This window comes from Ranitomeya imitator, chromosome 7 (assembly GCF_032444005.1).
Source record: "Ranitomeya imitator isolate aRanImi1 chromosome 7, aRanImi1.pri, whole genome shotgun sequence".
NCBI lineage: Eukaryota > Metazoa > Chordata > Amphibia > Anura > Dendrobatidae > Ranitomeya > Ranitomeya imitator.
Window position 1 is genome coordinate 153,119,516 of NC_091288.1, and position 13,081 is coordinate 153,132,596.

Here is a 13,081-nt window from a genome sequence, read left to right on the forward strand (position 1 = left end):
ACAGACTTGTTCACTGTGCAAGTAGCCCATGTGTTCCTGTTTCCATGATTGTTCTCTTGTGTCTACAAGACTGGGGAGTTCCACCACTCCTCTTGGGCTAGCTGCACAAAAGCTGTTCTGTCCTGTATGCACACATGGATTTTTCCTCTCTGAACCCTGTTCACACAGGTAATATACAGATGATCAGGTTTTTAAATACATCAGATAGGGATTGCATACATTAGTTAGGACTGCTCTGATATGGGTATACCGTGAAGATTGGTAGAGCAGCTTAGTATACATTTTTTGCAAAAAACGTATCAACCAAATACCCTGTTATTTACATCTTTTACTAGCACTTGCGGATTACTGCAAACATTTTTTCAAACTGAGTGTTTTTGGTTTTACCATTCTCTTTTGTGTCTTCAGGTTTCTTGGTGGTGTGTGAACATGTTCTTACAGACTTGTTCACTGTGCAAGTAGCCCATGTGTTCCTGTTTCCATGATTGTTCTCTTGTGTCTACAAGACTGGGGAGTTCCACCACTCCTCTTGGGCTAGCTGCACAAAAGCTGTTCTGTCCTGTATGCACACATGGATTTTTCCTCTCTGAACCCTGTTCACACAGGTAATATACAGATGATCAGGTTTTTAAATACATCAGATAGGGATTGCATACATTAGTTAGGACTGCTCTGATATGGGTATACCGTGAAGATTGGTAGAGCAGCTTAGTATACATTTTTTGCAAAAAACGTATCAACCAAATACCCTGTTATTTACATCTTTTACTAGCACTTGCGGATTACTGCAAACATTTTTTCAAACTGAGTGTTTTTGGTTTTACCATTCTCTTTTGTGTCTTCAGGTTTCTTGGTGGTGTGTGAACATGTTCTTACAGACTTGTTCACTGTGCAAGTAGCCCATGTGTTCCTGTTTCCATGATTGTTCTCTTGTGTCTACAAGACTGGGGAGTTCCACCACTCCTCTTGGGCTAGCTGCACAAAAGCTGTTCTGTCCTGTATGCACACATGGATTTTTCCTCTCTGAACCCTGTTCACACAGGTAATATACAGATGATCAGGTTTTTAAATACATCAGATAGGGATTGCATACATTAGTTAGGACTGCTCTGATATGGGTATACCGTGAAGATTGGTAGAGCAGCTTAGTATACATTTTTTGCAAAAAACGTATCAACCAAATACCCTGTTATTTACATCTTTTACTAGCACTTGCGGATTACTGCAAACATTTTTTCAAACTGAGTGTTTTTGGTTTTACCATTCTCTTTTGTGTCTTCAGGTTTCTTGGTGGTGTGTGAACATGTTCTTACAGACCTGTTCACTGTGCAAGTAGCCCATGTGTTCCTGTTTCCATGATTGTTCTCTTGTGTCTACAAGACTGGGGAGTTCCACCACTCCTCTTGGGCTAGCTGCACAAAAGCTGTTCTGTCCTGTATGCACACATGGATTTTTCCTCTCTGAACCCTGTTCACACAGGTAATATACAGATGATCAGGTTTTTAAATACATCAGATAGGGATTGCATACATTAGTTAGGACTGCTCTGATATGGGTATACCGTGAAGATTGGTAGAGCAGCTTAGTATACATTTTTTGCAAAAAACGTATCAACCAAATACCCTGTTATTTACATCTTTTACTAGCACTTGCGGATTACTGCAAACATTTTTTCAAACTGAGTGTTTTTGGTTTTACCATTCTCTTTTGTGTCTTCAGGTTTCTTGGTGGTGTGTGAACATGTTCTTACAGACTTGTTCACTGTGCAAGTAGCCCATGTGTTCCTGTTTCCATGATTGTTCTCTTGTGTCTACAAGACTGGGGAGTTCCACCACTCCTCTTGGGCTAGCTGCACAAAAGCTGTTCTGTCCTGTATGCACACATGGATTTTTCCTCTCTGAACCCTGTTCACACAGGTAATATACAGATGATCAGGTTTTTAAATACATCAGATAGGGATTGCATACATTAGTTAGGACTGCTCTGATATGGGTATACCGTGAAGATTGGTAGAGCAGCTTAGTATACATTTTTTGCAAAAAACGTATCAACCAAATACCCTGTTATTTACATCTTTTACTAGCACTTGCGGATTACTGCAAACATTTTTTCAAACTGAGTGTTTTTGGTTTTACCATTCTCTTTTGTGTCTTCAGGTTTCTTGGTGGTGTGTGAACATGTTCTTACAGACTTGTTCACTGTGCAAGTAGCCCATGTGTTCCTGTTTCCATGATTGTTCTCTTGTGTCTACAAGACTGGGGAGTTCCACCACTCCTCTTGGGCTAGCTGCACAAAAGCTGTTCTGTCCTGTATGCACACATGGATTTTTCCTCTCTGAACCCTGTTCACACAGGTAATATACAGATGATCAGGTTTTTAAATACATCAGATAGGGATTGCATACATTAGTTAGGACTGCTCTGATATGGGTATACCGTGAAGATTGGTAGAGCAGCTTAGTATACATTTTTTGCAAAAAACGTATCAACCAAATACCCTGTTATTTACATCTTTTACTAGCACTTGCGGATTACTGCAAACATTTTTTCAAACTGAGTGTTTTTGGTTTTACCATTCTCTTTTGTGTCTTCAGGTTTCTTGGTGGTGTGTGAACATGTTCTTACAGACTTGTTCACTGTGCAAGTAGCCCATGTGTTCCTGTTTCCATGATTGTTCTCTTGTGTCTACAAGACTGGGGAGTTCCACCACTCCTCTTGGGCTAGCTGCACAAAAGCTGTTCTGTCCTGTATGCACACATGGATTTTTCCTCTCTGAACCCTGTTCACACAGGTAATATACAGATGATCAGGTTTTTAAATACATCAGATAGGGATTGCATACATTAGTTAGGACTGCTCTGATATGGGTATACCGTGAAGATTGGTAGAGCAGCTTAGTATACATTTTTTGCAAAAAACGTATCAACCAAATACCCTGTTATTTACATCTTTTACTAGCACTTGCGGATTACTGCAAACATTTTTTCAAACTGAGTGTTTTTGGTTTTACCATTCTCTTTTGTGTCTCCAGGTTTCTTGGTGGTGTGTGAACATGTTCTTACAGACTTGTTCACTGTGCAAGTAGCCCATGTGTTCCTGTTTCCATGATTGTTCTCTTGTGTCTACAAGACTGGGGAGTTCCACCACTCCTCTTGGGCTAGCTGCACAAAAGCTGTTCTGTCCTGTATGCACACATGGATTTTTCCTCTCTGAACCCTGTTCACACAGGTAATATACAGATGATCAGGTTTTTAAATACATCAGATAGGGATTGCATACATTAGTTAGGACTGCTCTGATATGGGTATACCGTGAAGATTGGTAGAGCATCTTAGTATACATTTTTTGCAAAAAACGTATCAACCAAATACCCTGTTATTTACATCTTTTACTAGCACTTGCGGATTACTGCAAACATTTTTTCAAACTGAGTGTTTTTGGTTTTACCATTCTCTTTTGTGTCTTCAGGTTTCTTGGTGGTGTGTGAACATGTTCTTACAGACTTGTTCACTGTGCAAGTAGCCCATGTGTTCCTGTTTCCATGATTGTTCTCTTGTGTCTACAAGACTGGGGAGTTCCACCACTCCTCTTGGGCTAGCTGCACAAAAGCTGTTCTGTCCTGTATGCACACATGGATTTTTCCTCTCTGAACCCTGTTCACACAGGTAATATACAGATGATCAGGTTTTTAAATACATCAGATAGGGATTGCATACATTAGTTAGGACTGCTCTGATATGGGTATACCGTGAAGATTGGTAGAGCAGCTTAGTATACATTTTTTGCAAAAAACGTATCAACCAAATACCCTGTTATTTACATCTTTTACTAGCACTTGCGGATTACTGCAAACATTTTTTCAAACTGAGTGTTTTTGGTTTTACCATTCTCTTTTGTGTCTTCAGGTTTCTTGGTGGTGTGTGAACATGTTCTTACAGACTTGTTCACTGTGCAAGTAGCCCATGTGTTCCTGTTTCCATGATTGTTCTCTTGTGTCTACAAGACTGGGGAGTTCCACCACTCCTCTTGGGCTAGCTGCACAAAAGCTGTTCTGTCCTGTATGCACACATGGATTTTTCCTCTCTGAACCCTGTTCACACAGGTAATATACAGATGATCAGGTTTTTAAATACATCAGATAGGGATTGCATACATTAGTTAGGACTGCTCTGATATGGGTATACCGTGAAGATTGGTAGAGCAGCTTAGTATACATTTTTTGCAAAAAACGTATCAACCAAATACCCTGTTATTTACATCTTTTACTAGCACTTGCGGATTACTGCAAACATTTTTTCAAACTGAGTGTTTTTGGTTTTACCATTCTCTTTTGTGTCTTCAGGTTTCTTGGTGGTGTGTGAACATGTTCTTACAGACTTGTTCACTGTGCAAGTAGCCCATGTGTTCCTGTTTCCATGATTGTTCTCTTGTGTCTACAAGACTGGGGAGTTCCACCACTCCTCTTGGGCTAGCTGCACAAAAGCTGTTCTGTCCTGTATGCACACATGGATTTTTCCTCTCTGAACCCTGTTCACACAGGTAATATACAGATGATCAGGTTTTTAAATACATCAGATAGGGATTGCATACATTAGTTAGGACTGCTCTGATATGGGTATACCGTGAAGATTGGTAGAGCAGCTTAGTATACATTTTTTGCAAAAAACGTATCAACCAAATACCCTGTTATTTACATCTTTTACTAGCACTTGCGGATTACTGCAAACATTTTTTCAAACTGAGTGTTTTTGGTTTTACCATTCTCTTTTGTGTCTTCAGGTTTCTTGGTGGTGTGTGAACATGTTCTTACAGACTTGTTCACTGTGCAAGTAGCCCATGTGTTCCTGTTTCCATGATTGTTCTCTTGTGTCTACAAGACTGGGGAGTTCCACCACTCCTCTTGGGCTAGCTGCACAAAAGCTGTTCTGTCCTGTATGCACACATGGATTTTTCCTCTCTGAACCCTGTTCACACAGGTAATATACAGATGATCAGGTTTTTAAATACATCAGATAGGGATTGCATACATTAGTTAGGACTGCTCTGATATGGGTATACCGTGAAGATTGGTAGAGCAGCTTAGTATACATTTTTTGCAAAAAACGTATCAACCAAATACCCTGTTATTTACATCTTTTACTAGCACTTGCGGATTACTGCAAACATTTTTTCAAACTGAGTGTTTTTGGTTTTACCATTCTCTTTTGTGTCTTCAGGTTTCTTGGTGGTGTGTGAACATGTTCTTACAGACTTGTTCACTGTGCAAGTAGCCCATGTGTTCCTGTTTCCATGATTGTTCTCTTGTGTCTACAAGACTGGGGAGTTCCACCACTCCTCTTGGGCTAGCTGCACAAAAGCTGTTCTGTCCTGTATGCACACATGGATTTTTCCTCTCTGAACCCTGTTCACACAGGTAATATACAGATGATCAGGTTTTTAAATACATCAGATAGGGATTGCATACATTAGTTAGGACTGCTCTGATATGGGTATACCGTGAAGATTGGTAGAGCAGCTTAGTATACATTTTTTGCAAAAAACGTATCAACCAAATACCCTGTTATTTACATCTTTTACTAGCACTTGCGGATTACTGCAAACATTTTTTCAAACTGAGTGTTTTTGGTTTTACCATTCTCTTTTGTGTCTTCAGGTTTCTTGGTGGTGTGTGAACATGTTCTTACAGACTTGTTCACTGTGCAAGTAGCCCATGTGTTCCTGTTTCCATGTACAGTACTGATGGTAACAGACCTAGCGACCCTCTTAGTACGCTTAGGGCAATCAGAAATAACATGAGCAGAATCACCACAGTAAAAACACAGCCTATTCTGACGTCTGAATTCCTGCCGTTCTGCTCTAGTCAAAATCCTATCACATTGCATAGGCTCAGGACTTTGCTCAGAGGACACTGCCATATGGTGCACAGATTTGCGCTCGCGCAGATGCCGATCAATCTGAATGGCTAGAGACATAGATTCGCTCAAACCAGCAGGCGTAGGGAAGCCCACCATAACATCTTTAAGGGCTTCAGAAAGACCTTTTCTGAAAATTGCAGCCAGAGCATCCTCATTCCATTTAGTGAGCACAGACCATTTTCTAAATTTCTGGCAGTATAATTCTGCCGCTTCCTGACCTTGACACAGGGCCAACAGGGTTTTTTCTGCATGATCCACAGAATTAGGTTCGTCATACAATAATCCGAGCGCTTGAAAAAATGTGTCTACATTCAGCAATGCCGGATCCCCTGATTCAAGGGAGAATGCCCAGTCCTGAGGGTCACCACGCAGCAGAGAGATGACAATTTTAACCTGCTGAATGGGATTACCAGAGGAACGGGGTTTCAAAGCAAAAAACAATTTGCAGTTATTTTTAAAGTTCAAAAACTTGGATCTGTCCCCAAAAAACAAATCCGGAGTAGGAATTTTAGGCTCTAAAGCCGGAGTCTGCACAACATAATCTTGGATACTCTGTACTCTTGCAGCAAGTTGATCCACACGAGAAAACAAACCCTGAACATCCATGCCAGCGCCAAAATCCTGAATCACCCAGAGATTAAGAGGGAAAAAAAGACAAAACAGAGTGCAGAAAAAAAAAGTGGCTCAGAATTTTTTTTTCCTTCTTTTGAGATGCATTTAATTTATTTTTGGCCACTTGTACTGTTTTGAACTGGTGGTTTAGGAGCAACATGGGACGAGCTCTGAAGGAGGTGGTACCTGTACTGACCGTAGTTCCTAAGCTTAACACAACACTAGCAGTAGCCGTGGGATGTTCCTATCACTCCCTAGACACCTCGTCACAGCCGGAGAACTAACTACCCCTAAAGATAGAAACAGGAAAGCTATCTTGCCTCAGAGAAAATCCCCAAAGGATAGACAGCCCCTCACAAATAATGACTGTGAGTGGAGAGGGAAATGACATACGTAGAATGAAACCAGGATGTAGCAAAGGAGGCCAGTTTAGCTAGATAGATAGAACAGGAATACTGTGTGGTCAGTATTAAAAAACTAGAAAAATCCACACAGAGTTTACAAAAATCTCCACACCTGACTAAAGGTGTGGAGGGTAAATCTGCTTCCCAGAGCTTCCAGCTTAACTGAATAAATCCATACTGACAAGCTGGACAAAAACATAGAATGTACAGAACAATTAAGTCCACAACATGTGGACAGAAAAGAGCAAAGCAAGGACTTATCTTTGCTGAACTGGTCAGGATATCAGGGAAATCCAAGCAGAGATGTGAATCCAACCAGGAACCATAGACAAGTGGCACTGGCTGAAGGAAAGAGCCAGGCATAAATAGCCGAGCAGAAAGACAATCAGTGGAAGCAGCTGCAGACTGCTAAATCCAAGGAGCAGCCATTCCACTTACAACCACCGGAGGGAGCCCAAGAGCGGAATTTACAACAGGGCGCCCCCTAGTGCTAGGGCCAGGAAAGGTGCCCCTGGTCCCAGTTTACTCACCAGTCCAATTGTGACACCATCCTCCCAACACAACCCCAAAGCATGATTGATCCACCCTCATCCTCAATTGTTGGCGAAATGTTCTTTTCCTGAAATAATGTGCCCTTTTTTTCTCCACAAATACCTTTGATCGTTGTGGCCAAAGAGTTCTATTTTAACCTCATCGGTCCACAGGACTTGTTTTCAAAATGCGTCAGACTTGTTTAGATGTTCTTTTGCATACTTTTGATGCTGAATTTTATGGTGAGGACGCTGGAGAGATTTTCTTCTGACAACTCTTCCATGAAGGCCATATTTGTGCAGGTGTCTGTGAACAGTAGAACAATGTACCACAACTTCAGAGTCTGTTAAATCTTTCTGAAGGTCTTTTGCAGTCAAGCACAGGTTCTGATTTGCCTCTTTAGGAATCCTACGAGCAACTCTCACTGAAATTTTGCTTGGTCTTTCAAAACTTATCTTGACCTCCACTGTTCCTGTTAACTGACATTTTTTAATTACATTTAGAACTGAGGAAAAGGCAACTTGAAAACGTTTTGCCATCTTCTTATAGTCTCCTCCTGCTTTATGGACCCCGACCATTTTCAGAGTGCTAGGCAGCTGCTTAGAAGAACCCATGGCTGCTGGTTTTTTTGGAACAAGGTTAGAGGAGGCTGATTTTTTATAAAGCTGGGAAATTTGTATCACCTGGCCTTACCTAACGATGATAGGGAACAAATCATAACCTTAACAGGCTAAATAAGGTCTGAAACCTTGGTCAAAGTTATCTGAGCATACAAATCCCTAAGGGTGCCCAAACGTTTGCATGGGCTCACTTTCCTTTTCGTAATTTTTAAAACGTAAAAGATGAAAATATATACTTTTTTGCCTAAAATACAAAGGAAATGTGTCACTTTAACTTTAGGCCTTTTAGAGATCATTTCATCTTCAACTTACTTAACTGTTCACAATAACAGTAATTTTCACAAGGGGTGCCCAAACTTTTACATTCCACTGTATATATGTGTAGAGGGATAGACCGATAGAAAGATAGATAGATAGAAAACACTGTTTTACAGTCAAATTGGTTCAGAAACTAAAACGGTTGACCGTAACTAATTTTTGGTGCTGAAAACGATTATGATTCTTAAATTTGCTGATTGGGTCTAATTTTCAAGATCCAGAGGAGGTTGTAATTTCTTATGACACCTTTCATGCAGATTTATAGAAAAATTGCATCTTTATTATTTCATAATCGTTATTGCATTATTATTAGCTGGTCTATTACATTGTCTATTTAGTCTATTGAGCCTTCAGTATTCTATCATCTTAGGGTGACCAATCAAAAATTGCCAACTCCGCTCTGGTGATGTAATCCTAATTACAGCTGGATCACCTACTTTTATAAATACTCTCTGTGTAAGGTATACAGTTTTAGGATATTTTAGCTTAGTTTCTTAGCATATTAACGTTTCTATGATTTTTCAGATATGCCTCGTTCTTGCATTAGCAAAACGGATAGTTTTTGCTATATATGCAGACAACTCACTTTTGTGTCACAAAGGTGAAACTTGACTACCATTATAAGGAAAGTTTACAACCTGTATTTTGGCTACAGAATAGAAGATCAGGACATGAATTGGGCTCCACACACGTGTATCACATCTTACCCAGTGGTTGCATGGGAAGAGGCAATCTGTGCCTTTTGCGGTCCCAATTATCTGGAGAGAGACAACTGATCACACTACTGATTGCTATTTCTGCATGGTGCCCCCATTTTAAAGAAAAAGAAGTGGACTTTACAGGATACAAACAGTCCATCTGTAATACGCCCAGTACCACTTATAGAAGAACTGCCGGGTCAAAAAGCACCAGAAAAAGTTTCAGTCAAGTCAAGTGAGGAAGAAGAGGGCGCTTGGTGTCATGAAGCATCTTCCTCTCATCACCCAGTCTTTCTGTCAGCAACCTCAACTGACCCACACCTATAACACAAAGTGAACTAAACGCTCTTGCTAGAGATTTGGATCTTCCCCAAAGTAAGGCTGAGCTCTTAGGTTCCTCTCCTAGCGGGCAATGTTCAGATTCCTTTGTTCTTCAACTTTGATAAAGATCTTGGCCAATACTTCTTCATGGAGGGCGATCTTGTGGCATGTAACAACATCAACAGTTTAATGGAAGCTCTGAAGATAAGTAAGGCTGCAAGCGCCAACTGTGAGAATACCTCCCTGTGTCTTCTCATAGGCAGCCAGACATTAGGGCTGGGATGCAAGGGGGCATATAGGGGCAGAATTTGTTCTCCTAAATGTTTCCTGTTATGCGGTACATAAAAATGGAAAAAGCACCCTCATGCTAAAGAACATTTTATCATACAGTTAAATCTCTCCCTAAGGTCATAATGAAGAGGAACTATCGGATCTTGTGATAAATATAATACCACATATCATATATGACTGAATTTGGTTTTCAATGTAGCAAAAATGTACAGAAATGTAAAAGGTAAATGCACTTACAGCAGCTACTAAACTATTTTCAGTGATAAATGTTACACACAGCAGGGGTAAAGTATCGGTTATTAGAGTTGTTACCCTGGAAAAGATAAAAACAGAAAATAGATTAATAACTGTGAAAAATGAAATGAAACAAAAATTGTACCTGATTGTCATGTCTGCATTTGTTGGATGCCGTCTTAAGGGGAATCTGTCAGTAGGATAAACCCTCCTAAGCCGTCTATATGGGCATGTAGGGAATAGGAAGCTAAATAAAATGATACCTTGATATCTGCGTTCCAATTAATTATTCCTGAGAAACCCATATTTTCATAATATGCAAATGAGCTGTTAAGCTCTATAGGCCGGACACTGATCTCTCTGAGAATCTGCCTCCAGAGATTATTATAAATGAAAAGGGACAGTTACCAGTGTGATGTCTAATGGCCGCTCTCTGCTCTCCTGATCTCACTGCAGAGCTGTGTGTGATTATACCTGACACATCTGCAGGTTCCTTTCACAGGCAGAAAGGGTGGCAATATAGCAGAGCTGTGAGAGCTGCAGCAAATGTGTTTGTAAGAAGACAAAGTTCAGTTCTACTTTTCTTTGATAGTTGCACTCACACTGGTAAGGTCCCTTTTTATTAAAAACTAGATGGTGGCCAGATTCTAACGCATCGGGTATTCTAGAATATGTATGTATGTATGTATGTATATAGCAGCCATATAGTATATAGCACAGGCCACGTACTATATAGGAACCATGTAGTATATAGCAGACAAATACTATGTGGCCTGTGCTATATACTACGTGGCTGCTATATACATACATACATATTGTAGAATACCCAATGCGTTAATACAGGCCACGCAGTATATAACACAGCCCAAATAGTATATAACACAGCCCACGCAGTATATAGCAACCACGCAGTATATAACACAGGCAACGTAGTATATAACACAGGCCATGCAGTATATAACAGTGGCCACTTAATATATAGCACAGGCTACGCAGTACATGACACAGTCCACATAGTATCTAACACTGGCCATGTAGTATATAGCAGCCAAGCGGTATATAACGCAGCCCACGCGGTATATAACACTGCCCATGCGGTATATAGCACTGCCCACATAGTATATAACACTGGCCACATAGTATATAACGCAGCCCATGCGGTATATAACACTGCACACATAGTATATAACACTGGCCACGCAGTAAATAGCAGCCACGCAGTATATAACACAGGCGACGTAGTATATAACACAGGCCATGCAGTATATAACAGTGGCCACGTAATATGTAGCACAGGCTACGCAGTACATAACACAGCCCACATAGTATCTAACACTGGCCACGTGGTATATAGCAGCCACGCGGTATATAACACTGCCCATGTGTTATATAACACTTCCCACATAGTATATAACACTGCCCATGTGGTATATAACACTTCCCAAATAGTATATAACACTGCCCATGTGGTATATAACACTTCCCACATAGTATATAACACTGGCCACATAGTATATAATGCACCCCACGCAGTATATAACACTGGCCACGTAGTATATAGCAGTCACGCTGTATACAACGCAGCCCACGTGCTATATAACACTGCCCACGCAGTATTTAGCAGTGTGGGCACATATCCGTTTTAAAAAAAGATAAATAAAATAAAAAATAGATACTCACCCGCCGGGATCCAGCAAAGCTGTCCCTATGCACGCGGCTGCTGACATCTTCCGTTCCCAGGATGCATTGCGAAATTACCCAGATGACTTAGCATCACGCGAGACCGCTAAGTCTTCTGGGTAATTTGTAAAGCATCTCTGGGAACGGAAGCTGGCGGCAGCCGCGAGCGCATGGTCGGACTACGGAAAGTGAGCATAGCAGGTTTTTTTTTTTTTTTTAATTATTTTTAACATTAGATCTTTTTACTATTGATGCTGCATAGGCAGCATCAATAGTAAAAACTTTGGTCACACAGGGTTAATAGCAGCGGTTACGCAGTGCGGTACCCGCGGCCCGTTACCGCTGGCATTAACCCTGTGTGAGCGGTGAGTGGAGGGGAGTATGCGGGCGCCGGGCACTGACTGCAGGGGAGTAGGGAGGGACTAATCGGACTGTGCCCGTCGCTGATTGGTCGCAGCAGCCATGACAGGCAACTGGCGAGACCAATCAGCAATGCGGGATTTCCGTGACGGACGTTGCCGACAGACAGAAAGACCAATGGAAGTACCCCTTAGACAATTATATATATAGATAAACCCTTTAGGCAGATTCTCAAGCAGATCAGGGTCTGGCCACCCATAGTACTGAACAGCTCATTTATAAATAAAAATAATGTGGATTTCTCTGGAGTAGATATCGAATTGCAGATATCAAGGTGTCATTTTACACAGCTTCCTATGACCTACCTGCCCATATAGACGGCTTAGGAGGGGTGATCCCTCTGACAGATTTCATTTAATATTTTGCATTCAATGTAATCACCTAATGAATCTCAATTATTGTGCCACAATACTCCTGATAAGAATGGTGGTAGTGCATTTTATTTTCAAATTCAAGTTTTTTATTTTTGTATTTAGAAAGTACAAGAAAATGCAATACAAGTAGTACAGGGGGTAAAATATAACTATAAATCTATGCATAACTTCAGTACATTGGGGGTATAGGGAGAATTTTCCATCAATATCCCGATCAAGCATGTATTTTTCCATATGAAAGATAAAGGGAGAGAGGGAGCGGACCACGACAGACCACCAATCAATAGAGTGTGATTATGAACATTGTTGTGACGATATGCCGGATAATCTAAAGGTACCGTCACATTTAGCGACGCTGCAGCGATATAGACAACAATGCCGATCGCTGCAGCGTCGCTGTTTAGGTCGTTGTGTGGTCGCTGGAGAGCTGTCACACAGACAGCTCTCCAGCGACCAACGATGCCGAAGTCCCCGGGTAACCAGGGTAAACATCGGGTTACTAAGCGCAGGTTTACCATTGTAAAAGTTAAAAAAACAAACAGTACATATTTACATTCCGGTGTCGGTCCCCCGGCGTCAGCTTCCCTGCACTGTGTCAGCGCCAGCCGGCGTAAAGCAGAGCACAGCGGTAACGTCACCGCTGTGCTCTGCTTTACGGCCGGCC

At 41.1% G+C, this 13,081-nt stretch overlaps 1 protein-coding gene across 1 annotated transcript in view; it reads right to left on the bottom strand.

The window, feature by feature from the left end:
* The window catches only part of ARPC1B (actin related protein 2/3 complex subunit 1B), a 102,028-nt gene that overhangs the window by 15,866 nt on the left and 73,081 nt on the right, over nucleotides 1–13,081 (bottom strand). Inside the window, exon 7 of the mRNA XM_069733911.1 lies at nucleotides 9,947–10,022. Coding sequence (XP_069590012.1) covers nucleotides 9,947–10,022 — 76 coding nt within the window. The remainder of the gene's footprint in view (nucleotides 1–9,946; nucleotides 10,023–13,081) is intronic.